This window comes from Oncorhynchus mykiss, chromosome 2 (genome assembly GCF_013265735.2).
Source record: "Oncorhynchus mykiss isolate Arlee chromosome 2, USDA_OmykA_1.1, whole genome shotgun sequence".
Lineage (NCBI taxonomy): Eukaryota > Metazoa > Chordata > Actinopteri > Salmoniformes > Salmonidae > Oncorhynchus > Oncorhynchus mykiss.
The window spans coordinates 96,172,795-96,200,152 of NC_048566.1; the positions used below are offsets into that span (position 1 = coordinate 96,172,795).

General features: G+C 42.3%; 1 protein-coding gene across 1 annotated transcript in view; it reads right to left on the reverse strand.

The window, feature by feature from the left end:
* LOC110502509 (cGMP-inhibited 3',5'-cyclic phosphodiesterase A) overlaps positions 1-27,358 on the reverse strand; it is a 239,896-nt gene that overhangs the window by 42,484 nt on the left and 170,054 nt on the right. The window contains exons 3-4 of the mRNA XM_036960080.1: positions 16,225-16,377; positions 9,383-9,499 (exon numbers count right to left, since the gene is read on the reverse strand). Coding sequence (XP_036815975.1) covers positions 9,383-9,499; positions 16,225-16,377 — 270 coding nt within the window. The remainder of the gene's footprint in view (positions 1-9,382; positions 9,500-16,224; positions 16,378-27,358) is intronic.

Below are 27,358 nucleotides of genomic sequence, written 5' to 3' on the forward strand. Positions count from 1 at the left end.
TTTGGTGATGTTTCATGGTGTTTTATCATGTTTCATGGTGTTTGGTGATGTTTCATGGTATTTGGTGATGTTTCATGGTGTTTGGTGATGTTTTGTGGTCTTTGGTGATGTTTTGTGGTGTTTGGTGATGTTTCATGGTGTTTTTTGGTGTTTGGTGATGTTTCATGGTGTTTGGTGATGTTTCATGGTGTTTTATCATGTTTCATGGTGTTTGGTGATGTTTCATGGTGTTCGGTGATGTTTCATGGTGTTTGGTGATGTTTCATGGTGTTTGGTGATGTTTCATGGTGTTTGGTGATGTTTCATGGTGTTTGGAGAACTTTCATGGTGTTTGGTGATGTTTCATGGTGTTCGGTGATGTTACATGGTGTTTGGTGATGTTTCATGGTGTTTGGTGATGTTTCATGGGGTTTGGTGATGTTTAATGGTGTTTGGTGATGTTTTGTGGTGTTTGGTGATGTTTCAAGGTGTTTTATCATGTTTCATGGTGTTTGGTGATGTTTCATGGTGTTTGGTGATGTTTTGTGGTGTTTGGTGATGTTTCATGGTGTTTGGTGATGTTTTGTGGGGTTTGGAGATGTTTTGTGGTGTTTGGTGATGTTTCATGGTGTTTTTTGGTGTTTGGTGATGTTTCATGGTGTTTGGTGATGTTTCATGGTGTTTGGTGATGTTTCATGGTGTTTGGAGATGTTCTGTGTGGTTTGGTGATGTTTCGTGTTTTTTTGGTGTTTGGTGATGTTTCATGGTGTTTGGTGATGTTTCATGGTGTTTTATCATGTTTCATGGTGTTTGGAGATGTTTCATGGTGTTTGGTGATGTTTCCTGGTGTTTGGTGATGTTTCATGGTGTTTGGTGATGTTTCATGGTGTTTGGTGATGTTTCCTGGTGTTTGGTGATGTTTCATGGTGTTTGGTGATGTTTTGTGGGGTTTGGAGATGTTTTGTGGTGTTTGGTGATGTTTCATGGTGTTTTTTGGTATTTGGTGATGTTTCATGGTATTTGGTGATGTTCTGTGGGGTTTGGTGATGTTTCGTGTTTTTTTGGTGTTTGGTTTTATTTAATTGTGTTTGGTGATGTTTTGTGGGGTTTGGTGATGTTTCATGTTTTTTTGGTGTTTGGTTTTATTTAATTGTGTTTGGTGATGTTCTGTGGGGTTTGGTGATGTTTCATGTTTTTTTGGTGTTTGGTTTTATTAAATTGTGTTTGGTGATGTTCTGTGGGGTTTGGTGATGTTTCGTGTTTTTTTGGTGTTTGGTTTTATTTAATTGTGTTTGGTGATGTTTCATGGTGTTTGGTGATGTTTCATTGTGTTTGGTGATGTTTCATGGTGTTTGGTGATGTTTCATGGTGTTTGGTGATGTTTCATGGTGTTTGGTGATGTTTCATGGTGTTTTATCATGTTTCATGGTGTTTGGTGATGTTTCATGGTGTTTGATGATGTTTAGTGATGTTTCGTTATGTATCATGACATTTTGGAATGTTTCAAGATGTTTTGTGATGTTTTGTGATGGGTACAAAGAGTGTGGTTTGTTTAGATGTTACAGGTTACGTGTTCATGATTCGTGTGGAGAAAAATGTTTCGTTAAAGATTCAAACAGTTTGTTAACGATTATGTGTTTGTTATTCATGTTATTCATGTTATTCGTAGTTTGTATGTGCTTCTCCTCCTCGGCCTGAACTCACGCCAGACAGTTCTCAGTGGCTCAGCATATTAAAAATGAGAACATGCAGCACTTTGAAAACAGTAAGTGTGTGTGTGTGTGTGTGTGTGTGTGTGTGTGTGTGTGTTGTGTGTGTGTGTGTGTGTGTGTGTGTACATGAATATGTGCACACGCCCATATGTGTGTTTTTAGAAGAATGTAAGTTTGGGGATTTAAGCACTGGAAAGCCATCAGTATGCACCACAGTGGATGTCAAAATTTCTCTTAGAGAAAAAAGCAAGCACAGCACAGCAGTACAGGACTTTCCACCACACACACACACACACACACACACACACACACACACACACACACACACACACACACACCCTCTGCCACTAACCGCATTCCCCCTCCTCCAGTTCTCTGCCAGCGGCACTTAGAGTTCTGCCAGCCCTCTCTCCCTAGCTCTCCCTGGCCCTCCATGGCCCTCCCTGGCCCTCCCTGGCTCTCCCTGGCCCTACATGGCCCTCCCTGGCCCTCCCTGGCCCTCCCTGGCTCTCCCTGGCCCTCCATGGCTCTCCCTGGCGCTCCCTGGCTCTTCCTAGCTCTCCCTGGCCCTCCCTGGCACTCCCTGGCGCTCCCTGGCACTCCCTGGCCCTCCCTGGCACTCCCTGGCCCTCCCTGGTTTTCCCTGGCCCTCCCAGGCCCTCCCTGGCTCTCCCTGGCTCTCCCTGGCTCTCCCTGGCGCTCCCTGGCTAATGTGTGTGTGTGTGTGTGTGTGTGTGTGTGTGTGTGTGTGTGTGTGTGTGTGTGTGTGTGTGTGTGTGTGTGTATGTAAAGTAGCCATGATTGGACGTTGCACAGTTTGTCTTAGCTTTACTTTTAACAAGGTTTTATTTCGTAAGTGCTTCATACAGACGAGCTAAAACTATAATTCTGTCAGCTCTGAGACTGGTTTGATCACTCATGGAACAGGGAACAGTCGACCGACCACACACACACACACACACACACACACACACACACACACACCGTGGGGGTTGGGGGGCGTTAGGAGAGAGGGAATAGAGGGAGACCAAAAGGAAGTAGAGGGGAAAGAGTTTAGATATTTAATCCTTCAGATAAATGATCAACGTATCAACAGGGAGTCCTCCTGTCTGTAAATACATAAACTGTCATCCCTCTCATCCCTCATATCCCTCATCCCTCTCATCCCTCACATCCCTCTCTTGTCTGCTTCTACACATCTCTTTCTCTCTCTTTCTGCCTCTGTCGCTGTCTCTCTCAATTCAATTCAAGGGGCTTTATTGGCATGGGAAACATATGTTAGCATTACCAAATCCAGTGAAATAGATAATAAACAACAACAAAAAAGAAAAAGAAAATGAACAGTAAACATTACACTCACAAAAGTTCCAAAAGAATAAAGACATTATAAATGTCATATTATGTATATATAGAGTGTTGTAACGATGTGCAAATAGTTTAGTACAAAGGGGAAAATAAATAAACACAAATATGGGTTGTATTTACAATTGTGTTTGTTCTTCACTGGTTGCCCTTTTCTTATGACAACAGGTCACATATATTGCTGCAAGATGGCACACTGTTGTATTTCAGCCAGAAGATATGGGAGTTTATCAAGATTGGATTTGTTTTTGAATTCTTTGTGGGTCTGTGTAATCTGAGGGAAATATGTGTCTCTAATATGGTCATACATTTGGCAGGAGGTTAGGAAGTGCAGCTCAGTTTCCACCTCATTTTGTGAGCAGTGTGCACATAGCCTGTCTTCTCTTGAGAGCCAGGTCTGCCTTCGGCGGCCTTCTCAATAGCAAGGCTATGCTCACTGAGTCTGTACATAGTCAAAGCTTTCCTTAAGTTTGGGGCAGTCACAGTGGTCAGGTATTCTGCTACTGTGTACTCTCTGTTCAGGGCCAAATCGTATTCTAGTTTGCTCTGTGTTTTTGTTAATCCTTTCCAGTGTGTCAAATCTCATGATTTGGTCTTTCCAATGTGTTAAGTAATTATCTTTTTATTTTCTCATGATGTGGTTGGGTCTAATTGTGTTGCCGTCCTGGGGCTCTGTGGGTTCTGTTTGTGTTTGTGAACAGAGCCCCAGGACCAGCTTGCTTGGGGGACTCTTCTCCAGGTTAATTTCTCTATAGGTGATGGATTTGTTATGGAAGGTTTGGGAATTGCTTCCTTTTAGATGATTGTAGAATTTAATGTCTCCTTTTCTGGATTGTGATAGTTAATGGGTATCGGCCTAATTCTGCTCTGCAATACATGGTGTTTAAGCAGACCCTCATGACAAATTGAGTCAAAAGCTTTTTTGAAATCAACAAATCTCTCTCACTCACTCGCTCTCTCGCTCCATCTCTCTCTCTGCCTGCTTCTGAAAATCTGTCATGTTGACACAGCTGTTTAAATGAAAGAGAGAACGAGAAGGAGAACCCCCCCCCCCCCCCCCCCCCCCCCTCTAAGCACCAGACATATTTTTTTTTCCACAAGAAACTCTATGAAAATACAGTCTTTTCTTTGACGGTAAAAAAAAGTTCAAAGCAGGGGAGTACTCGTGCTCATTAGCCGGACAATAAAACATGAACATATGCGTGTAGCATTGTTACGTAGGCCATAAGTCATGTTAGGGAGGGTTATAACAATGACAAATCACTGATTCAACAACATATTTCACACTATGGCATCGCGGCGCTACAAGTGGTAACCAAAGTCAAAGTTTCATTTCTTACACTGTTAAATTTCAACCCCCCAAAAAAAGAAATTCCTCTGATATTTTGTCTTAAACCAGTCAGTATACACTGCCTTCAAAAAGTAGCCACACCCCTTGACTTATGTTTTTCTAGATTTGTACAAATTGAGTCAACAAAAGGTGAAAAAAATCTGCTGATGTGCCCCTTGAGCAAGGCACTTATTTTAATTTTATTTATTTGAATCTTTATTTAACCCTAATTGCTCCTGTGAGTCGCTCTGGATTTGAGCGTCTGTTAAATGACCTACATCTTATGGCCTAAATAAGTCCAGGAGTAAACATGTGCTTTGTAAGCTGCATGGACCCACTCTGTGTTCGATAATGACAACGTAATCGCTGTACTGCACACATCACCTGTACAGTCCCTCAGTCAAGCAGTGAATTTCAAATACATTTTCAACCACAAAGACCAGGGAGGTTTTTCCAGATAAACCTGAGGATGGTTTACCACAAAACGTTCGCTTAATTTCAATTTGTGACAAAAACAAGCAAGGTATAGTGTCAATGATCATTGTACCATCTAAACCGCTGTGAAATCTATTTTCAATAACCCAAAATATTGTATTTTCAAATGTTTGAAGCTGGTGTGCAAAATCAAAAGTAAAAAGACACACAAATGTAACTTAAGAACGTGAAGCATAGAAATAGTGCCACGTAAAACAGATTTACCTACATACACCAGTCAATAGTTTGGACACACCTACTCATTCCAGGGATTTTCTTTAATTTTATTTATTTATTTTTTACATTGTAGAATAATAGTGACAAAACTAATAAATACTAACAAATAACAAATACTAACAAATACCTAATTGACAGACTGAAAAGAAGGAAGTCAGTACAGAATAAAAAAAAACATTATAAAATACGCATCCTGTTTGCAATAATGCACTGAAGTAAAACTGCAAAAAAATGTTGCAAAGACATTGACTTTATGTCCTGAATACAAAATGGTTATGTTTGGGGTAAATCCAACACAACACATCACTGAGTACCACATCATATTTTAAGCATGGTGGTGGCTGCATCATGTTATGGGTATGCTTGTCATCGGCAAGGACTAGGGAAGCACTGAGGAAATAGAGCTAAGCACAGGCGGAATACTAGTGGTTCGGTCTGCTTTCAAAATAGGGTTGGGTCGTATCCAGATGTTCACAACACCGTCATAGCGTTTTTAGTACTATACCGGGGTATACGGTATTACTGGAAGTGCACATAAGGAGTAGTATAAAAAATACAGAGTAAAACAATTGAGGCAACAGGGATCTTGATCCGGGATTATAGCCTCATTATTGTTATTTTATTGTATTACTTTTTATTTTATTTTTGACTTTATTTTATTTTGTAAAAATTGTCATAACTCTATTTCTTGAACTGCATTGTTGTTTAAAGGGGCTTGTAAGTCAGCATTTCACGATAAGGTCTACTACACCTGTTCCATTCGGTGCATGTGACAAATGACATTCGATTTGATTTGATTGAATGTCTCTGCTTGTAACCAAGAAGATTGATCTTGACATTTAGCCAATTAGCTAGCAAGTTAGCAAACCACATGCATAGCTAGAGCCCTGAGCTGAATGTAATTTATTTGACAAACCGACAAGGTTACATACCGGGGTATATATACTGTATTTCAAAATACCCCGGTATGTGGTATAAACGGTATATCACCCAAGTGTATTTCCAACAGATACTGGGAGACAAATTCCCCTTTCAGCAGGACAAATGCACCTTTCAGCAGGACAAATTCACCTTTCAGCAGGACAAATTCACCTTTCAGCAGGACAAATGCACCTTTCAGCAGGACAATAACCTAAAACACAAGGCCAAATCTACACTGCAGTTGCTTACCAAGATGACATTGAATATTCCTGAGTGGCCTAGTTACTGATTTGACTTAAATTGGCTTTAAAATCTACGACAAGACTTAAAATGGCCGCCTAGCAATGATTAATAACCAACTTGACAAAGCTTGAATTGTTTTTTTAAAGAATAATGTGCAAATATTTTACAATCCAGGCGTGCAAAGCTCTCAGAGACTTACCCAGAAAGACACATCTGTAATCGCTGACAAAGGTGATTCGTCGTTCGTCGTTCGTCGTTCCCATAGCAACGATTAAAACATTCCCTAACCAGAAACCGTGGATTGATGGCAGCATTCGTGTGAAACTGAAAGCGCGAACCACTGCTTTTAATCAGGGCAAGGTGTCTGGTAACATGACCGAATACAAACAGTGCAGCTATTCCCTCCGCAAGGCTATCAAACAAGCTAAGCGCCAGTACAGAGACAAAGTAGAATCTCAATTCAACGGCTCAGACACAAGAGGCATGTGGCAGGGTCTACAGTCAATCACGGACTACAGGAAGAAACCCAGCCCAGTCACGGACCAGGATGTCTTGCTCCCAGGCAGACTAAATAACTTTTTTGCCCGCTTTGAGGACAATACAGTGCCACTGACACGGCCTGCAACGAAAACATGCGGTCTCTCCTTCACTGCAGCCGAGGTGAGTAAGACATTTAAACGTGTTAACCCTCGCAAGGCTGCAGGCCCAGATGGCATCCCCAGCCGCGCCCTCAGAGCATGCGCAGACCAGCTGGCCGGTGTGTTTACGGACATATTCAATCAATCCCTATACCAGTCTGCTGTTCCCACATGCTTCAAGAGGGCCACCATTGTTCCTGTTCCCAAGAAAGCTAAGGTAACTGAGCTAAATGACTACCGCCCCGTAGCACTCACATCCGTCATCATGAAGTGCTTTGAGAGACTAGTCAAGGACCATATCACCTCCACCCTACCTGACACCCTAGACCCACTCCAATTTGCTTACCGCCCAAATAGGTCCACAGACGATGCAATCTCAACCACACTGCACACTGCCCTAACCCATCTGGACAAGAGGAATACCTATGTGAGAATGCTGTTCATCGACTACAGCTCGGCATTCAACACCATAGTACCCTCCAAGCTCGTCATCAAGCTCGAGACCCTGGGTCTCGACCCCGCCCTGTGCAACTGGGTACTGGACTTCCTGACGGGCCGCCCCCAGGTGGTGAGGGTAGGCAACAACATCTCCTCCCCGCTGATCCTCAACACTGGGGCCCCACAAGGTTGCGTTCTGAGCCCTCTCCTGTACTCCCTGTTCACCCACGACTGCGTGGCCACGCACGCCTCCAACTCAATCATCAAGTTTGCGGACGACACAACAGTGGTAGGCTTGATTACCAACAACGATGAGACGGCCTACAGGGAGGAGGTGAGGGCCCTCGGAGTGTGGTGTCAGGAAAACAACCTCACACTCAACGTCAACAAAACTAAGGAGATGATTGTGGACTTCAGGAAACAGCAGAGGGAACACCCCCCTATCCACATCGATGGAACAGTAGTGGAGAGGGTAGCAAGTTTTAAGTTCCTCGGCATACACATCACAGACAAACTGAATTGGTCCACTCACACAGACAGCATCGTGAAGAAGGCGCAGCAGCGCCTCTTCAACCTCAGGAGGCTGAAGAAATTCGGCTTGTCACCAAAAGCACTCACAAACTTCTACAGATGCACAATCGAGAGCATCCTGGCGGGCTGTATCACCGCCTGGTATGGCAACTGCACCGCCCTCAACCGTAAGGCTCTCCAGAGGGTAGTGAGGTCTGCACAACGCATCACCGGGGGCAAACTACCTGCCCTCCAGGACACCTACACCACCCGATGTCACAGGAAGGCCATAAAGATCATCAAGGACATCAACCACCCGAGCCACTGCCTGTTCACCCCGCTATCATCCAGAAGGCGAGGTCAGTACAGGTGCATCAAAGCTGGGACCGAGAGACTGAAAAACAGCTTCTATCTCAAGGCCATCAGACTGTTAAACAGCCACCACTAACACTGAGTGGCTGCTGCCAACACACTGACACTGACTCAACTCCAGCCACTTTAATAATGGGAATTGATGGGAAATGATGTAAATATATCACTAGCCACTTTAAACAATGCTACCTTATATAAATGTTACTTACCCTACATTATTCATCTCATATGCATACGTATATACTGTACTCTATATCATCGACGGTATCCTTATGTAATACATGTATCACTAGCCACTTTATACTATACTATGCCACTTTGTTTACATACTCATCTCATTTGTACATACTGTACCCGATACCATCTACTGTATCTTGCCTATGCTGCTCTGTACCATCACTCATTCATATATCCTTATGTACATATTCTTTATCCCCTTACACTGTGTACAAGACAGTAGTTTTGGAATTGTTAGTTAGATTACTTGTTATTACTGCATTGTCGGAACTAGAAGCACAAGCATTTCGCTACACTCGCATTAACATCTGCTAACCATGTGTATGTGACAAATAAAATTTGATTTGATTTGATTTGATTCTAACGTGTTGACTGAGGGGGATGAATACTTACTGTATCTAATCAATATATATTTGTTTTTACAAATGTAAAAATTTCACTTTGACATTACAGAGTATTTTGTATGGATTGTTGACCAAAAATGTATATTTTATAAAGTTTAATTCCACTTTGTAAAAAAACAAAACGTGGAAAAAGTCAAGGGGTGTGAATACTTTCTGAAGGCACTGTATAGCAGTCAGGACCTTTCTCTCCTTAGGTAGAGTATATTGGTCCCCCCCTTCTCAGGCCAATCCTCTGCTCATCTCCCATTCCCACCATGCATCTGTTGTCAGCTTTGGTAAGGTATTGGTCCTCTCACCTGTCTTCTCAGGCCAATCCTCTCCCCCTCTCCCTTTCCCACCATGAATCTGTCCTCACCTTAGGTAAGGTATTGGTCATCTCCCCTATCTTCTCAGACCCCTCCTCTGCCCATCTACCTTTCCCACCATGCATCTGTTCTCACCTTTGGTAAGGTATTGGTCCTCTCACCTGTCTTCTCAGGCCACTCCTCTCCCCCTCTCCCTTTCCCACCATGCATCTGTCCTCACCTTAGGTAAGGTATTGGTCTTCTCCCCTATCTTCTCAGATCCTTCCTCTGAGTCGGAGCAGATGTAGGCGTCTCCCAGGTTGACGCCCAGGGGAGCGAGGCGCGGACGGTGCAGGGGCTGGAAGAATTGTATATTTAATTTTATTTGACAGATTTAACATACACAAAGCGGTGCCTCAGCCAAGTAAACCTACGGTACATACTGTACACACAGATACATATATTATACTTATTTCCATTGTGGTCCACGTTGTGTTTTAGGTAGGCAACAGAATGGACCCAATCAACACAAAAACACAATCGAGGAGGACCTTCCCACTGACCTTGAATAAAGCCTGTTTGTATGCGTACGCTGACGACTCAACAGTACTGTATCAGCTACAACAGTAGAATAAATCTATATATATGTATGACACCCTAAACATAGAACTCCAGTCAGTTCTAGAATGGGTAACTAACAATAGGTTTAACACAAAGCTCCAGTCAGTTCTAGAATGGGTAACTAACAACAGGTTTAACATAGAACTCCAGTCAGTTCTAGAATGTTAACTAACAATAGGTTTAACATAGAACTCCAGTCAGTTCTAGAATGGGTAACTAACAATAGGTTTAACATAGAACTCCAGTCAGTTCTAGAATGGGTAACTAACAACAGGTTTAACATAGAGCTCCAGTCAGTTCTAGAATGGGTAACTAACAATAGGTTTAACACAGAACTCCAGTCAGTTCTAGAATGGGTAACTAACAATAGGTTTAACACAGAACTCCAGTCAGTTCTAGAATGGTAACTAACAATAGGTTTAACATAGAACTCCAGTCAGTTCTAGAATGGGTAACTAACAACAGGTTTAACATAGAGCTCCAGTCAGTTCTAGAATGGGTAACTAACAACAGGTTTAACATAGAGCTCCAGTCAGTTCTAGAATGGGTAACTAACAATAGGTTTAACATAGAACTCCAGTCAGTTCTAGAATGGTAACTAACAACAGGTTTAACATAGAACTCCAGTCGGTTCTAGAATGGTAACTAACAATAGGTTTAACAGAGAACTCCAGTCAGTTCTAGAATGGTAACTAACAATAGGTTTAACATAGAACTCCAGTCAGTTCTAGAATGGTAACTAACAATAGGTTTAACACAGAACTCCAGTCAGTTCTAGAATGGGTAACTAACAACAGGTTTAACATTGAACTCCAGTAAGTTCTAGAATGGTAACTAACAACAGGTTTAACATAGAACTCCAGTCAGTTCTAGAATGGGTAACTAACAATAGGTTTAACACAGAACTCCAGTCAGTTCTAGAATGGGTAACTAACAACAGGTTTAACATAGAGCTCCAGTCAGTTCTAGAATGGTAACTAACAACAGGTTTAACATAGAACTCCAGTCAGTTCTAGAATGGGTAACTAACAACAGGTTTAACATAGAACTCCAGTCAGTTCTAGAATGGGTAACTAACAATAGGTTTAACATAGAACTCCAGTCAGTTCTAAAATGGGTAACTAACAATAGGTTTAACATAGAGCTCCAGTCAGTTCTAGAATGGGTAACTAACAACAGGTTTAACACAGAACTCCAGTCAGTTCTAGAATGGGTAACTAACAATAGGTTTAACATAGAACTCCAGTCAGTTCTAGAATGGGTAACTAACAATAGGCTGGTTCTAAATATCTCAAAAACAAAAAAACAAATTTTTGGGACAAGTCACTCACTCAAAACTAAACCTAATCTGTCCATGATAAGGTGTTGCTCTGCTTTCTTGACATTTCAGTCGACCAGACAGGTCCTACAGGCCCTAGTTTTGTCACACCTGGACCACTGGCCAGTTGTGTGGTCAGGTGCGGCAAAGAGGAACATAAGGCAATTACAGTTGGTCCAGAACAGAGCAAAACCTTTCGCACTTAGATGAACACAGAGGGAAAATGTCAGTAACACGCATGTCAGTCTCTCCCGGCTCAAAGTTGAGGAGTGGTTGACTCACTATTGTATCACTATTGGTCTTTGTGCGAGGTATTGATGTGTTGAAGGTACCGAATCTGTTCAAGCAGTTGACACACAGTTCAGACACTCATCAGTATAACACGACATTCAACCAGAAGTCTCTTCACAGTCCCCAGGTCCAGAACAGAGGCTGGGAAAACAACTTCATGAAACTCTCTGCAACCCTAGGTAACCCAAGCTAGCAAAAAAAAGAACAGATTCAAAACCCAGAAAAAAACACCTTTACGACCCAACGGGGACTGTGAAGAGACACACAGATACAGTGCCTTGCGAAAGTATTCGGCCCCCTTGAACTTTGCAACCTTTTGCCACATTTCAGGCTTCAAACATAAAGATATAAAACTGTATTTTTTTGTGAAGAATCAACAACAAGTGGGACACAATCATGAAGTGGAACGACATTTATTGGATATTTCAAACTTTTTTAACAAATCAAAAACTGAAAAATTGGGCGTGCAAAATTATTCAGCCCCCTTAAGTTAATACTTTGTAGCGCCACCTTTTGCTGCGATTACAGCTGTAAGTCGCTTGGGGTATGTCTCTATCAGTTTTGCACATCGAGAGACAGACATTTTTTCCCATTCCTCCTTGCAAAACAGCTCGAGCTCAGTGAGGTTGGATGGAGAGCATTTGTGAACAGCAGTTTTCAGTTCTTTCCACAGATTCTCGATTGGATTCAGGTCTGGACTTTGACTTGGCCATTCTAACACCTGGATATGTTTATTTTTGAACCATTCCATTGTAGATTTTGCTTTATGTTTTGCATCATTGTCTTGTTGGAAGTCAAATCTCCGTCCCAGTCTCAGGTCTTTTGCAGACTCCATCAGGTTCTTCCAGAATGGTCCTGTATTTGGCTCCATCCATCTTCCCATCAATTTTAACCATCTTCCCTTTCCCTGCTGAAGAAAAGCAGGCCCAAACCATGATGCTGCCACCACCATGTTTGACAGTGGGGATGGTGTGTTCAGCTGTGTTGCTTTTACGCCAAACATAACGTTTTGGATTGTTGCCAAAAAGTTCAATTTTGGTTTCATCTATCCAGAGCACCTTCTTCCACATGTTTGGTGTGTCTCCCAGGTTAGGCTTGTGGCAAACTTTAAACAACACTTTTTATGGATATCTTTAAGAAATGGCTTTCTTCTTGCCACTCTTCCATAAAGGCCAGATTTGTGCAATATACGACTGATTGTTGTCCTATGGACAGAGTCTCCCACCTCAGGTGTAGATCTCTGCAGTTCATCCAGAGTGATCATGGGCCTCTTGGCTGCATCTCTGATCAGTCTTCTCCTTGTATGAGCTGAAAGTTTAGAGGGACGGCCAGGTCTTGGTAGATTTGCAGTGGTCTGATACTCCTTCCATTTCAATATTATCGCTTGCACAGTGCTCCTTGGGATGTTTAAAGCTTGGGAAATCTTTTTGTATCCAAATCCGGCTTTAAACTTCTTCACAACAGTTTCTCGGACCTGCCTGGTGTGTTCCTTGTTCTTCATGATGCTCTCTGCGCTTTTAACGGACCTCTGAGACTATCACAGTGCAGGTGCATTTATACGGAGACTTGATTACACACAGGTGGATTGTATTTATCCTCATTATTAATTTAGGTCAACATTGGATCATTCAGAGATCCTCACTGGACTTCTGGAGAGAGTTTGCGGCACTGAAAGTAAAGGGGCTGAATAATTTTGCACGCCCAATTTTCCAGTTTTTGATTTGTTAAAAAAGTTTTAAATATCCAATAAATGTTGTTCCACTTCATGATTGTGTCCCACTTGTTGTTGATTCTCCACAAAAAAATACAGTTTTATATCTTTATGTTTGAAGCCTGAAATGTGGCAAAAGGTCGCAAAGTTCAAGGGGTCCGAATACTTTCGCAAGGCACTGTATATATTTTGTACTGTAATTTACACTGTACTACGTATTACATTATGTAGCTGGGTGGCCTTGACCGAATCCTTGGCTTGTGCAAGCCGGGACAGCTCATAGGACAGGAGTCCTTTTCCGTTTCTGAAGCATGAGGCAGAGGTAAGAGTTAATGTAGTATTATGTAGTATTATGTCCTATTATGTCGTGTTATGTTATATTATGTAGTGTTATGAAGTATTATGTAGTGTTATGTAGTATTTTGCAGCATTATGTCGTATTATGTAGTGCATGTCATGTTATGTAGTATTCTGTAGTATTATGTAGTATTTTGTAGTGTTATATAGTTTTGTGTAGTACAATGCAATATTATGTAGTGTTTTGTAGTGTTATGTAGTATTATGTAGCATTATGTAGCATTATGTAGTATTATGCAGTATTATGTAGTGTATGAAGTATAATGTAGTATAAAGTAGTATTTTTTGTGAAATGTAGCATTTTCTATTGTTATGTATTATGTAGTAGTAAAATGTAGTATTATGTAGTGCTATGTAGTATTATTTCATATTACGTTGTGTTATGTAGTGTCATGCAGTACAATGTAGTACTATGTAGTGTTATGTAGCATAATGTAGAAGTACGTAGTATTATCTAGTAGTAATTAGTGTTGTGTAGTGTTGTGTAGTGGTATGTAGTGTTATGTAGTATTATGTAGTATTATGTCGTGTTATGTAGTGTTATCTAGTATTATGTATTATTACATAGGGTTATGTAGTACCATGTAGTGTTATGTAGTACTATGTATTACTAGGTAGTATTATGTAGTGTTATCTAGTATTATGTAGTATTATATAGTGTTATGTAGTGCTATGTAGTGTTATGTAGTGTTATGTAGTGGTATGTATATTATGATATTATATTATGTATTTGACTTATTTTACTGTTATGTTTCCTGTTTGGACCCCAGGAAGAGTAGTTGCTGCCTTGGCAGCGGCTAATTGGGGATCCCAATAAATACTACTACAATGATACACAATACATATAGTATATTGCAAGTTACACATACAGTACCAGTCAAAAGTTTGGACACACCTACTCATTCGAGGGTTTTTTCTTTATCTTTACTATTTTCTACATTGTATAATAATAGTGAAGACATCAAAACTATGAAATAACACGTGGCATCATGTAGTAACCAAAAAAGTGTTAAAGAAATCAAAATATATTTGAGATTTTAGATTCTTGAAAGTAGCCACCCTTTGCCTTGGTGACAACTTTGCACACTCTTGGCGTTCTCTCAACCAGCTTCATGAGGAATGCTTTTCCAACAGTCTTGAAGGAGTTGATGAACACTTGTTGGCTGCTTTTCCTTCACTCTGCGGTCCAACTCATCCCAAACTATCTCAACTGGGATGAGGTTGGGTGATTGTGAATCTTGTTAATCTACCCATCGTGTCCGATTTCAAAAGTGCTTTACTGCGAAAGCACAACATATGATTATGATAAATCAACTCCAAGTCAAAAAAACACAGCCATTTTTCCAGCCAAAGAAAGGAGTCACAAAAAGCAGAAATATAGATAAAATGAATCACTAACCTTTGATGATCTTCATCAGATGACACTCATAGGACATCATGTTACACAATACATGTATGTTTTGTTCGATAATGTGCATATTTATATCCAAAAATCTCAGTTTACATTGGTGCGTTACGTGCAGTAATGTTTGGATTCCAAAACATCTTGTGATTTTGCAGAAATACTCATAATAAATATTGATAAAAGATACAAGTATTACACATGGAACTTTAGACAAACCTCTCCTTAATGCAACCGCTGTGTCAGATTTAATCTGAGAACGACGCTCAGAGCCCAATCCAGCCAGAGAAATATCCGCCATTTTGGAGTCAACAGAAGTTAGAAATAACACTATGTATATATTAACTTACCTTTGATGATCTTCATCAGAAGGCACTCCCAGGAATCCCAGTTCGACAATAAATGACTGATTTGTTCCATAAAGTCCATCATTTATGTCCAAATAGCCACTTGTTGTTAGCGTGTTCAGCCCAGTAATCCATCTTCATGAGGCGCGAGCATTTCGTCCAGACAAAAACTAGAAAAGTTCCATTACAGGTCGTAGAAACAAGTCAAGCGATGTATGGAATCAATTTTTAGGATGTTTTTAACATAAAACATCAATAATGTTCCAACCGGAGTATTCCTATGTCTGAAGAAAAGCACTGGAACGAGAGCTAACTCTGTCGGGAGCACGCAGCACGAGCCTGAGACACTCTGCCAGACCACTGACTCAAACAGGTCTCATGAGCCCCTCCTTTATAGCAGAAACCTGAAACAAGTTTCTAAAGACGGTTGACATCTAGTGGAAGCAGTAGGAAGTACAACTTGACTCAATAGAAACTGTGTATTCGGTAGGCCAAGCTTTGAAAAACTACAAACCTCAGATTTCCCACTTCCTGGTTGGATTTTTCTCAGGTTTCCACCTGCCATATGAGTTCTGTTATACTCACAGACATCATTCAAACAGTTTTAGAAACTTCATAGTGTTTCCTATCCAATACTAATATTAATATGCATATATTAGCATCTGGGACAGAGTAGGAGGCAGTTCACTCTTGGTATTCTCTCAACCAGCTTCATGAGGTAGTCACCTGGAATGCATTTTAATGACCTCTTTTAAGATAGAGGATATTTTCACTTTTGGATGAGTAGCCAAGACAAAGCGTGGCTACTTTGAAGAATCTCAAATATAAATTACATTTTGATTTGTTTAACACTTTTTTGGTTACGACATGATTCCATATGTTTTATTTCATAGTTTTGATGTCTTCACTATTATTCTAAAATGTAGAAGAAAAAAAAAACGTTGAATGAGAAGGTGTGTCCAAACTTTTGACTGGTACTGCATATCATACATTCTGTCAGTGGCGTAGAAGCAGTTGCAAAGAGTTCAGCTCTTACCTGGAAGTTGAGCTGAGTGGTGAGCAGGCTGCTGACGGCACGGAGGGAGGTGAAGGTGTTGGGGGGCAGCGAGGGGTCCGCCAGCAGGTCTGAGATCAGACCGTGGGCCTCGCCCATCACAGCTATATCCACCACCACACTGGTGCCCAACAACTGCAGATGGGGAAGAGAGGGAGAGGGGGAAGAGGGGGAGAGGGTGAAGAGAGGGAGAGAGGGGGAAGAGAGGGAGAGGGGGAAGGGGAGAGAGAGGGGGAAGAGAGGGAGAGGGAGAGGGGGAAGAGAGAGAGGGGGAAGAGAGAGAGAGAGAGGGGGAAGAGAGGGAGAGGGGGAAGAGAGAGAGGGGGAGAGGGGGAAGAGAGAGAGAGGGGGAAGAGATTGAGAGGGGGAAGAGAGAGGGGAAGAGAGGGAGAGGGGGAAGAGAGAGAGGGGGAAGAGAGAGAGAGAGAGGGGGAAGAGAGGGAGAGGGGGAAGAGAGAGAGGGGGGAGAGAGGGAGAGGGGGAAGAGAGGGAGAGGGGGAAGAGAGAGAGGGGGAAGAGAGAGAGAGAGAGAGAGAGAGAGAGAGAGGGGGGGGAAGAGAGGGAGAGGGAGAGGGGGACGAGAGAGAGAGGGAAGAGAGGGAGAGGGGGAAGAGAGAGAGGGGGAAGAGAGGGAGAGGGGGAAGAGAGGGAGAGGGGGAGGGGGAGAGGGGGAAGAGAGAGAGAGAGGGGGAAGAGAGGGATAGGGAGAGGGGGGAAATAGGGAGATGGGGAAGATAAAGGAGAGGGGGAAGAGAGGGAGAGGGGATGAAGAGAGGGTGAAGATAAAGGAGAGGGGGAAGAGAGGGAGAGGGGATGAGAGGGAGAGGGTGAAGAGAGGGAGAGGGAAATAACCTTTTATAAATATATTTGCCAAGTAATGAACACACTGTAAATCTGGTAGAGCTGTTATACATGAAGGAGTACAGTAAGACTATACTATGTACAGTCAAGCATCTCTGTTTTCACACTGCCTGTCTCTTTCTGGGTCTAAATACTATGACACCGTCCACCGGACTGGGAAGAAGACAACAGGAGATAATGGAGTGAAGCTAACGTGGCTGATAGGAGGGATGCTAAAGTGATAGATGTCTTGCTGTGTAGGTCAGCCTGGGTGGCTGGCTGTGAAGGGGGTGTTACGGGGTCTGTGATTGGTGCAGGACTGCCTGGGTGGCAGACAGAATGACAGGGAACATATGTCGGTCACTCCCAAATGAGGAGATAAAGCATTTAGAGAAGACGTTGAGGCGTTTACAAGGTTCTATTCTGTTCAGGAGCACACACACACACACACACACGCACGCACGCACGCACGCACGCACGCACGCACGCACACACACACACACACACACACACACACACACACACACACACACACACACACACACACACACACACACACACACACACACACACACACACACACACACACACACTCCTCAGGCGTTATACTACACTGTTAAACGATCACCTGCTCCCAGCAGAGTTCAACATCATTAGCAGCAATGCTAGTGCTAATAGCAGTAGATAAGAATAGTTGTATGACTACATTTGAAACAGTCATTTAAATATTTGGACAGATCATTTGTAACATTCGGCTTAAAAACATACGTTTGGCCCTGTCCGGGGGTATCATCAGATGGGGCCACAGTGTCTCCTGACCCCTCCTGTCTCAGCCTCCAGTATTTATGCTGCAGTAGTTTATGTGTCGGGGGGCTGGGGTCAGTTTGTTATATCTGGAGTACTTCTCCTGTCCTATTCGGTGTCCTGTGTGAATTTAAGTGTGCTCTCTCTAATTCTCTCTTTCTCTCTTTCTTTCTCTCTCTCGGAGGACCTGAGCCCTAGGACCATGCCTCAGGACTACCTGACATGATGACTCCTTGCTGTCCCCAGTCCACCTGGCCGTGCTGCTGCTCCAGTTTCAACTGTTCTGCCTTATTATTATTGGACCATGCTGGTCATTTATGAACATTTGAACATCTTGGCCATGTTCTGTTATAATCTCCACCCGGCACAGCCAGAAGAGGACTGGCCACCCCACATAGCCTGGTTCTTCTCTAGGTTTCTTCCTAGGTTTTGGCCTTTCTAGGGAGTTTTTCCTAGCCACCGTGCTTCTACACCTGCATTGCTTGCTGTTTGGGGTTTTAGGCTGGGTTTCTGTACAGCACTTTGAGATATCAGCTGATGTACGAAGGGCTATATAAATGAATTTGATTTGATTTGATCTCTCTGTGCTTTGCTTCGTTCATCTTTCTCTCAATTCTGACTAGTCTCCCAGACCCTGCCACTAAATAACATCCATACAGAGAATCTTGTTTCTCATGGTCTGATTCCTTTAGGTGGCTTTTGGCAAACTCCAAGTGGTCTGTCATGTGCCATTTACTGAGGAGTGGATTCTGTCTGGCCACTCTACCATAAAGGCCTGATTGGCGAAGTGCTGCAGAGATGGTTGTAAATAAATACCTTTGATTTGATTTGATTTACGCTATATTCAGCAGGACAGAAATTGATGGAAAGTTAATCAATATTAAGCTCAATAGGAATCCCTGATATGGGATGTGGCCTTTGACCTATAACCCTTTGTGCCTGCGGACACCTCTGTCTGTTTTCACAACGTCCACCGCCACATCTTTGACGTTTTGACGTCACGCTGTGTGTGTGTGTGTGTGTGTGTGTGTGTGTGTGTGTGTGTGTGTGTGTGTATGTGTGTTAGTTATGCTTGGGTCAGCTGTTTGTTCACACACATTTTGCTAATTGCTAATAATCTATCCACAACCGCCCGAATATATAGGGATAAATTCAAATCTGAGGCTCATGCCCAACCCTAACCCGCAAATAGAAAATGTGATGTACAGTCTAAGATGGACGGAGCGATTTGTTTTGATAGGCTTATATTTCTGCTTCTAATTTCTGACATTTTGATAGGCTTATATTTCTGCTTCTAATTTCTGACATTTTGATTGGCTTATATTTCTGCTTCTAATTTCTGACATTTTGATAGGCTTATATTTCTGCTTCTAATTTCTGACATTTTGATAGGCTTATATTTCTGCTTCTAATTTCTGACATTTTGATAGGCTTATATTCCTGCTTCTAATTTCTGACATTTTGATAGGCTTATATTTCTGCTTCTAATTTCTGACATTTTGATAGGCTTATATTTCTGCTTCTAATTTCTGACATTTTGATAGGCTTATATTTCTGCTTCTAATTTCTGACATTTTGATTGGCTTATATTTCTGCTTCTAATTTCTGACATTTTGATAGGCTTATATTTCTGCTTCTAATTTCTGACATTTTGATAGGCTTTATATTTCTGCTTTTAATTTCTGACATTTTGATAGGCTTATATTTCTGCTTCTAATTTCTGACATTTTGATAGGCTTTATATTTCTGCTTTTAATTTCTGACATTTTGATAGGCTTATATTTCTGCTTCTAATTTCTGACATTTTGATAGGCTTATATTTCTGCTTCTAATTTCTGACATTTTGATAGGCTTTATATTTCTGCTTCTAATTTCTGACATTTTGATTGGCTTATATTTCTGCTTCTAATTTCTGACATTTTGATAGGCTTATATTTCTGCTTCTAATTTCTGACATTTTGATAGGCTTTATATTTCTGCTTTTAATTTCTGACATTTTGATTGGCTTATATTTCTGCTTCTAATTTCTGACATTTTGGTCGGCTATTTGTAAACACTTGCTCACCAGAATAATTTCATAAATCAATAGAATGAAGTTTTCTATTTCTTTTCTGCTTCTCTTGCGCAGCAAAGATGTTTAGGGACCGTGGAGAAAATGAAATAACTAAAAAACAGGAAAGATTTTCAATGCAATTTTGTGTATTTTATGTGGTCTTTAAGGATGAATCCCGGTTTCAACTGTACGGCAGAGCGGTTTGTGGATGTCAACACTCTGAACAGAGAGCCCCATGGTGGCAGTGGGGTTATGGTATGGGCAGACATTGGCTACAGACGACGAACACACGAACCCATTGTTGTGCCATTTCATCCACCTCCATCACCTCATGTTTCAGCATGATAATGCACTGCCCCATGTCGCAAGGATCTGTACACAATTCCTGGAAGCTGAAAATTTCCCAGTTCTTCCATGGCCTACATACTCACCAGACATGTCAACTATTGAGCATGTTTTGGACGTGTACGACAGCGTGTTCCAGTTACTGCCAATATCCATTAACGTCGCACAGCCACTGAAGAGGAGCGGGACAACATTCCACAGGCCACAACGTGTGTCGCGCTGCAAGATGTGTTGCGCTGCATGAGGCAAATGGTGGTCACACCAGATACTGACTGGTTTTCTGATCCACGTCCCTATTTTCCATTTAACCGATCTGAACTGTAGCCGTTAAAGTTGCTTTGATGTGCAATTTTGAAGTCTGCATCTTTAAAACAGTCAAATTTGTAGGCCATATCATCTCACAATCATCACACATAACCAAACTGCCATCATCTTCTTTGTAACACTTCACCAAATCTTCCCCAAACAGACTACTGTTCTGGTCCTCTCTACTATAACAGACTACTGTTCTGGTCCTCTCTTCTATAACATCAGACTACTGTTCTGGTCCTCTCTACTATAACAGACTACTGTTCTGGTCCTTCTATTGAATTAAACTCTGATATTGTCCTTTCTTGCTCAGTAGTGAGTTCCCAAAAGCAATTTGCAGATGGAGTGTATTATTGCACGCTACAGATAGGCCCTACAGTTACACCCTACTGTTAGACCCTACAGTTAGACATTTTACAGTTAGGCCCTTTACAGTTAGACCCTACTATTAGGCCCTTTACAGTTAGACCCTGTACACTTAGACCCTGTACAGTTAGACCCTTTACAGTTAGGCCCTTTACAGTTAGACCCTACAGTGAGGCCCTTTACAGTTAGGCCCTTTACAGTTAGACCCTACAGTGAGGCCCTTTACAGTAAGACCCTACAGTGAGGCCCTTTACAGTTAGACCCTACAGTGAGGCCCTTTACAGTAAGACCCTACAGTTAGGCCCTTTACAGTTAGACCCTACAGTGAGGCCCTTTACAGTAAGACCCTACAGTTAGGCCCTTTACAGTTAGACCCTACAGTGAGGCCCTTTACAGTAAGACCCTACAGTGAGGCCCTTTACAGTTAGGCCCTTTACAGTTAGGCCCTGTACAGTTAGACCATTTAGAGTTAGACCCTTTACAGTTAGACCCTGTACAGTTAGACCTTTTACAGTTAGACCCTTTACAGTTAGACCTTACAGTTAGACCCTAAAGTTAGACCCTTTACAGTTAGCCCCTTTAAAGTTAGGCCCTTTACAGTTTGACCCTTTACAGTTATACCCTACTAAAATGCCATTTACAGTTAGACCCTGTACACTTAGACCCTACAGTTAGATCCTTTGCAGTTAGACCCTACTAAAAGGCTCTTTACAGTTAGTCCCTTTACAGTTAGACACTGTACAGTTAGACCCTTTACAGTTAGACCCTACAGTTATACCCTGTACAGTTAGACCCTACAGTAAGACCCGTTACAGTTAGACCCTGTACAGTTAGACCCTTTGCAGTTAGACCCTACTAAAAGGTTCTTTACAGTTAGTCCCTTTACAGTTAGACACTGTACAGTTAGACCCTTTACAGTTAGACCCTACAGTTATACCCTGTACAGTTAGACCCTACAGTAAGACCCGTTACAGTTAGACCCTGTACAGTTAGACCCTGTACAGTTAGACCCTGTACATTTCGGCCCTTTACAGTTAGACCCTTTACAGTTAGACCCTTTACAGTTAGACCCTTTACAGTTAGACCCTTTACAGTTTGACCCTTTACAGTTAGACCCTTTACAGTTAGGCCCTTTACAGTTTGACCCTTTACAGTTAGGCCCTTAACAGTTAGCCCCTTTACAGTTAGACCCTGTACATTTAGACCCTGTACAGTCAGACCCTACAGTGAAGCCCTTTACAGTTAGACCCTACAGTGGGGCCCTTCACAGTTAGACCCTACAGTGAGGCCCTTTACAGTTAGGCCCTGTACAGTTAGACCATTTACAGTTAGACCCTTTACAGTAAAACCCCTGTACAATTAGACCCTTTACAGTTAGGCCCTTTACAGTTAGACCCTGTACAGGTAGACCCTTTACAGTTAGGCCCTTTACAGTTCGACCCTACAGTGAGGCCCTTTACAGTTAGGCCCTGTACAGTTAGGCCCTGTACAGTTAGACCCTTTACAGTTAGACCCTGCAGATAGACCCTACTATTAAGCCCTTTACAGTTAGACTCTGTACTGTTAGACCCTACAGTTAGACCCTTTACATTTAGAACCTGTACAGTTAGACCCTGTACAGTTAGGCCGTTTACAGTTAGACCCTACAGTTAGACCCTTTACAGTTAGGCCCTTTACAGTTAGACCCTTTACAGTTAGGGCATTTACAGTTAGACCTTTTACAGTTAGACCTTTTACAGTTAGGCCCTGTACAGTTAGACCCTACAGTTAGACCCTTTACAGTTAGACCCTGTACAGTTAGACCCTTTACAGTTAGACCCTTTACAGTTAGGCCCTTTAAAGTTAGACATTTTACAGTTAGACCCTTTACAGGTAGACCCTACAGTTAGACCCTAAAGTTAGACCCTTTACAGTTAGGCCCTTTACAGTTTTACCCTTTACAGTTAGGGCATTTACAGTTAGACCTTTTACAGTTAGGCCCTGTACAGTTAGACCCTACAGTCAGACCCTTTACAGTTAGACCCTGTACAGTTAGACCCTTTACAGTTTGACCCTTTACAGTTAGGCCCTTAACAGTTAGGCCCTTAACAGTTAGCCCCTTTACAGTTAGACCCTGTACATTTAGACCCTGTACATTTAGACCCTGTACAGTTAGACCCTACAGTTAGACCCTACAGTTATACCCTGTACAGTTAGACCCTACAGTAAGACCCGTTACAGTTAAACCCTGTACAGTTAGACCCTTTACAGTTAGACCCTACTAAAAGGCCCTTTACAGTTAGACCATTTACAGTTAGGCCCTGTACAGTTATACCCTTTACAGTTAGACCCTACTAAAAGGCCCTCTACAGTTAAACCCTGTACAGTTAGACCCTGTACAGTTAGACCCTTTACAGTTTGACCCTTTACAGTTAGACCCTTTACAGTTAGGCCCTTTACAGTTTGACCCTTTACAGTTAGGCCCTTAACAGTTAGCCCCTTTACAGTTAGGCCCTTAACAGTTAGCCCCTTTACAGTTAGACCCTGTACATTTAGACCCTGTACATTTAGACCCTGTACAGTTAGACCCTGCAGTAAGACCCTTTACAGTTAGACCCTGTACAGTTAGACCCTACAGTTAGACCCTACAGTTATACCCTGTACAGTTAGACCCTACAGTAAACCCGTTACAGTTAGACCCTGTACAGTTAGACCCTTTACAGTTAGACCCTACTAAAAGGCCCTTTACAGTTAGACCATTTACAGTTAGGCCCTTTACAGTTAGACCCTACAGTGAGGCACTTTACAGTTAGGCCCTGTACAGTTAGGCCCTGTACAGTTAGACCCTTTACAGTTAGACCCTACTAAAAGGCCCTCTACAGTTAAACCCTGTACAGTTAGACCCTGTACAGTTAGACCCTTTACAGTTTGACCCTTTACAGTTTGACCCTTTACAGTTAAACCCTTTACAGTTAGGCCCTTTACAGTTTGACCCTTTACAGTTAGGCCCTTAACAGTTAGCCCCTTTACAGTTAGACCCTGTACATTTAGACCCTTACATTTAGACCGTGTACAATTAGACCCTGCAATAAGACCCTTTACAGTTAGACCCTGTACAGTTAGACCCTTTACATTTAAACCCTACAATAAGGCCCTTACAGTTAGACCCTGTACATTTAGACCCTGTACAGTTAGACCCTTTACAGTTAGGCCCTTTACAGTTAGACCCTACAGTGAGGCCCTTTACAGTTAGGCCCTTTACAGTTAGACCCTACAGTGGGGCCCTTTACAGTTAGACCCTACAGTGAGGCCCTTTACAGTTATGCCCTGTACAGTTAGACCATTTACAGTTAGACCCTTTACAGTAAAAACCCCTCTACAATTAGACCCTTTACAGTTAGGCCCTTTACAGTTCGTCCCTACAGTGAGGCCCTTTACAGTTAGGCCCTGTACAGTTAGGCCCTGTACAGTTAGACCCTTTACAGTTAGGCCCTTAACAGTTAGCCCATTTACAGTTAGACCCTGTACATTTAGACCCTGTACAGTTAGACCCTACAGTAAGACCCTTTACAGTTAGACCCTGTACAGTTAGACCCTTCACATTTAAACCCTACAATTAGGCCCTTTACAGTTAGACCCTTTACAGTTAGGCCCTTTACAGTTTGACCCTTTACAGTTAGGCCCTTAACAGTTAGCCCCTTTACAGTTAGACCCTGTACATTTAGACCCTGTACAGTCAGACCCTACAGTGAAGCCCTTTACAGTTAGGCCCTTTACAGTTAGACCCTACAGTGGGGCCCTTCACAGTTAGACCCTACAGTGAGGCCCTTTACAGTTAGGCCCTGTACAGTTAGACCATTTACAGTTAGACCCTTTACAGTAAAACCCCTGTACAATTAGACCCTTTACAGTTAGGCCCTTTACAGTTAGACCCTGTACAGGTAGACCCTTTACAGTTAGGCCCTTTACAGTTCGACCCTACAGTGAGGCCCTTTACAGTTAGGCCCTGTACAGTTAGGCCCTGTACAGTTAGACCCTTTACAGTTAGACCCTGCAGATAGACCCTACTATTAAGCCCTTTACAGTTAGACTCTGTACTGTTAGACCCTACAGTTAGACCCTTTACATTTAGAACCTGTACAGTTAGACCCTGTACAGTTAGGCCGTTTACAGTTAGACCCTACAGTTAGACCCTTTACAGTTAGGCCCTTTACAGTTAGACCCTTTACAGTTAGGGCATTTACAGTTAGACCTTTTACAGTTAGACATTTTACAGTTAGGCCCTGTACAGTTAGACCCTACAGTTAGACCCTTTACAGTTAGACCCTGTACAGTTAGACCCTTTACAGTTAGACCCTTTACAGTTAGGCCCTTTAAAGTTAGACATTTTACAGTTAGACCCTTTACAGGTAGACCCTACAGTTAGACCCTAAAGTTAGACCCTTTACAGTTAGGCCCTTTACAGTTCGACCCTTTACAGTTAGGGCATTTACAGTTAGACCTTTTACAGTTAGGCCCTGTACAGTTAGACCCTACAGTTAGACCCTTTACAGTTAGACCCTGTACAGTTAGACCCTTTACAGTTTGACCCTTTACAGTTAGGCCCTTAACAGTTAGGCCCTTAACAGTTAGCCCCTTTACAGTTAGACCCTGTACATTTAGACCCTGTACATTTAGACCCTGTACAGTTAGACCCTACAGTTAGACCCTACAGTTATACCCTGTACAGTTAGACCCTACAGTAAGACCCGTTACAGTTAAACCCTGTACAGTTAGACCCCTTACAGTTAGACCCTACTAAAAGGCCCTTTACAGTTAGACCATTTACAGTTAGGCCCTGTACAGTTATACCCTTTACAGTTAGACCCTACTAAAAGGCCCTCTACAGTTAAACCCTGTACAGTTAGACCCTGTACAGTTAGACCCTTTACAGTTTGACCCTTTACAGTTAGACCCTTTACAGTTAGGCCCTTTACAGTTTGACCCTTTACAGTTAGGCCCTTAACAGTTAGCCCCTTTACAGTTAGGCCCTTAACAGTTAGCCCCTTTACAGTTAGACCCTGTACATTTAGACCCTGTACATTTAGACCCTGTACAGTTAGACCCTGCAGTAAGACCCTTTACAGTTAGACCCTGTACAGTTAGACCCTACAGTTAGACCCTACAGTTATACCCTGTACAGTTAGACCCTACAGTAAACCCGTTACAGTTAGACCCTGTACAGTTAGACCCTTTACAGTTAGACCCTACTAAAAGGCCCTTTACAGTTAGACCATTTACAGTTAGGCCCTTTACAGTTAGACCCTACAGTGAGGCACTTTACAGTTAGGCCCTGTACAGTTAGGCCCTGTACAGTGAGGCCCTTTACAGTAAGACCCTACAGTGAGGCCCTTTACAGTTAGACCCTACAGTGAGGCCCTTTACAGTAAGACCCTACAGTTAGGCCCTTTACAGTTAGACCCTACAGTGAGGCCCTTTACAGTAAGACCCTACAGTTAGGCCCTTTACAGTTAGACCCTACAGTGAGGCCCTTTACAGTAAGACCCTACAGTGAGGCCCTTTACAGTTAGGCCCTTTACAGTTAGGCCCTGTACAGTTAGACCATTTAGAGTTAGACCCTTTACAGTTAGACCCTGTACAGTTAGACCTTTTACAGTTAGACCCTTTACAGTTAGACCTTACAGTTAGACCCTAAAGTTAGACCCTTTACAGTTAGCCCCTTTAAAGTTAGGCCCTTTACAGTTTGACCCTTTACAGTTATACCCTACTAAAATGCCATTTACAGTTAGACCCTGTACACTTAGACCCTACAGTTAGATCCTTTGCAGTTAGACCCTACTAAAAGGCTCTTTACAGTTAGTCCCTTTACAGTTAGACACTGTACAGTTAGACCCTTTACAGTTAGACCCTACAGTTATACCCTGTACAGTTAGACCCTACAGTAAGACCCGTTACAGTTAGACCCTGTACAGTTAGACCCTTTGCAGTTAGACCCTACTAAAAGGTTCTTTACAGTTAGTCCCTTTACAGTTAGACACTGTACAGTTAGACCCTTTACAGTTAGACCCTACAGTTATACCCTGTACAGTTAGACCCTACAGTAAGACCCGTTACAGTTAGACCCTGTACAGTTAGACCCTGTACAGTTAGACCCTGTACATTTCGGCCCTTTACAGTTAGACCCTTTACAGTTAGACCCTTTACAGTTAGACCCTTTACAGTTAGACCCTTTACAGTTTGACCCTTTACAGTTAGACCCTTTACAGTTAGGCCCTTTACAGTTTGACCCTTTACAGTTAGGCCCTTAACAGTTAGCCCCTTTACAGTTAGACCCTGTACATTTAGACCCTGTACAGTCAGACCCTACAGTGAAGCCCTTTACAGTTAGGCCCTTTACAGTTAGACCCTACAGTGGGGCCC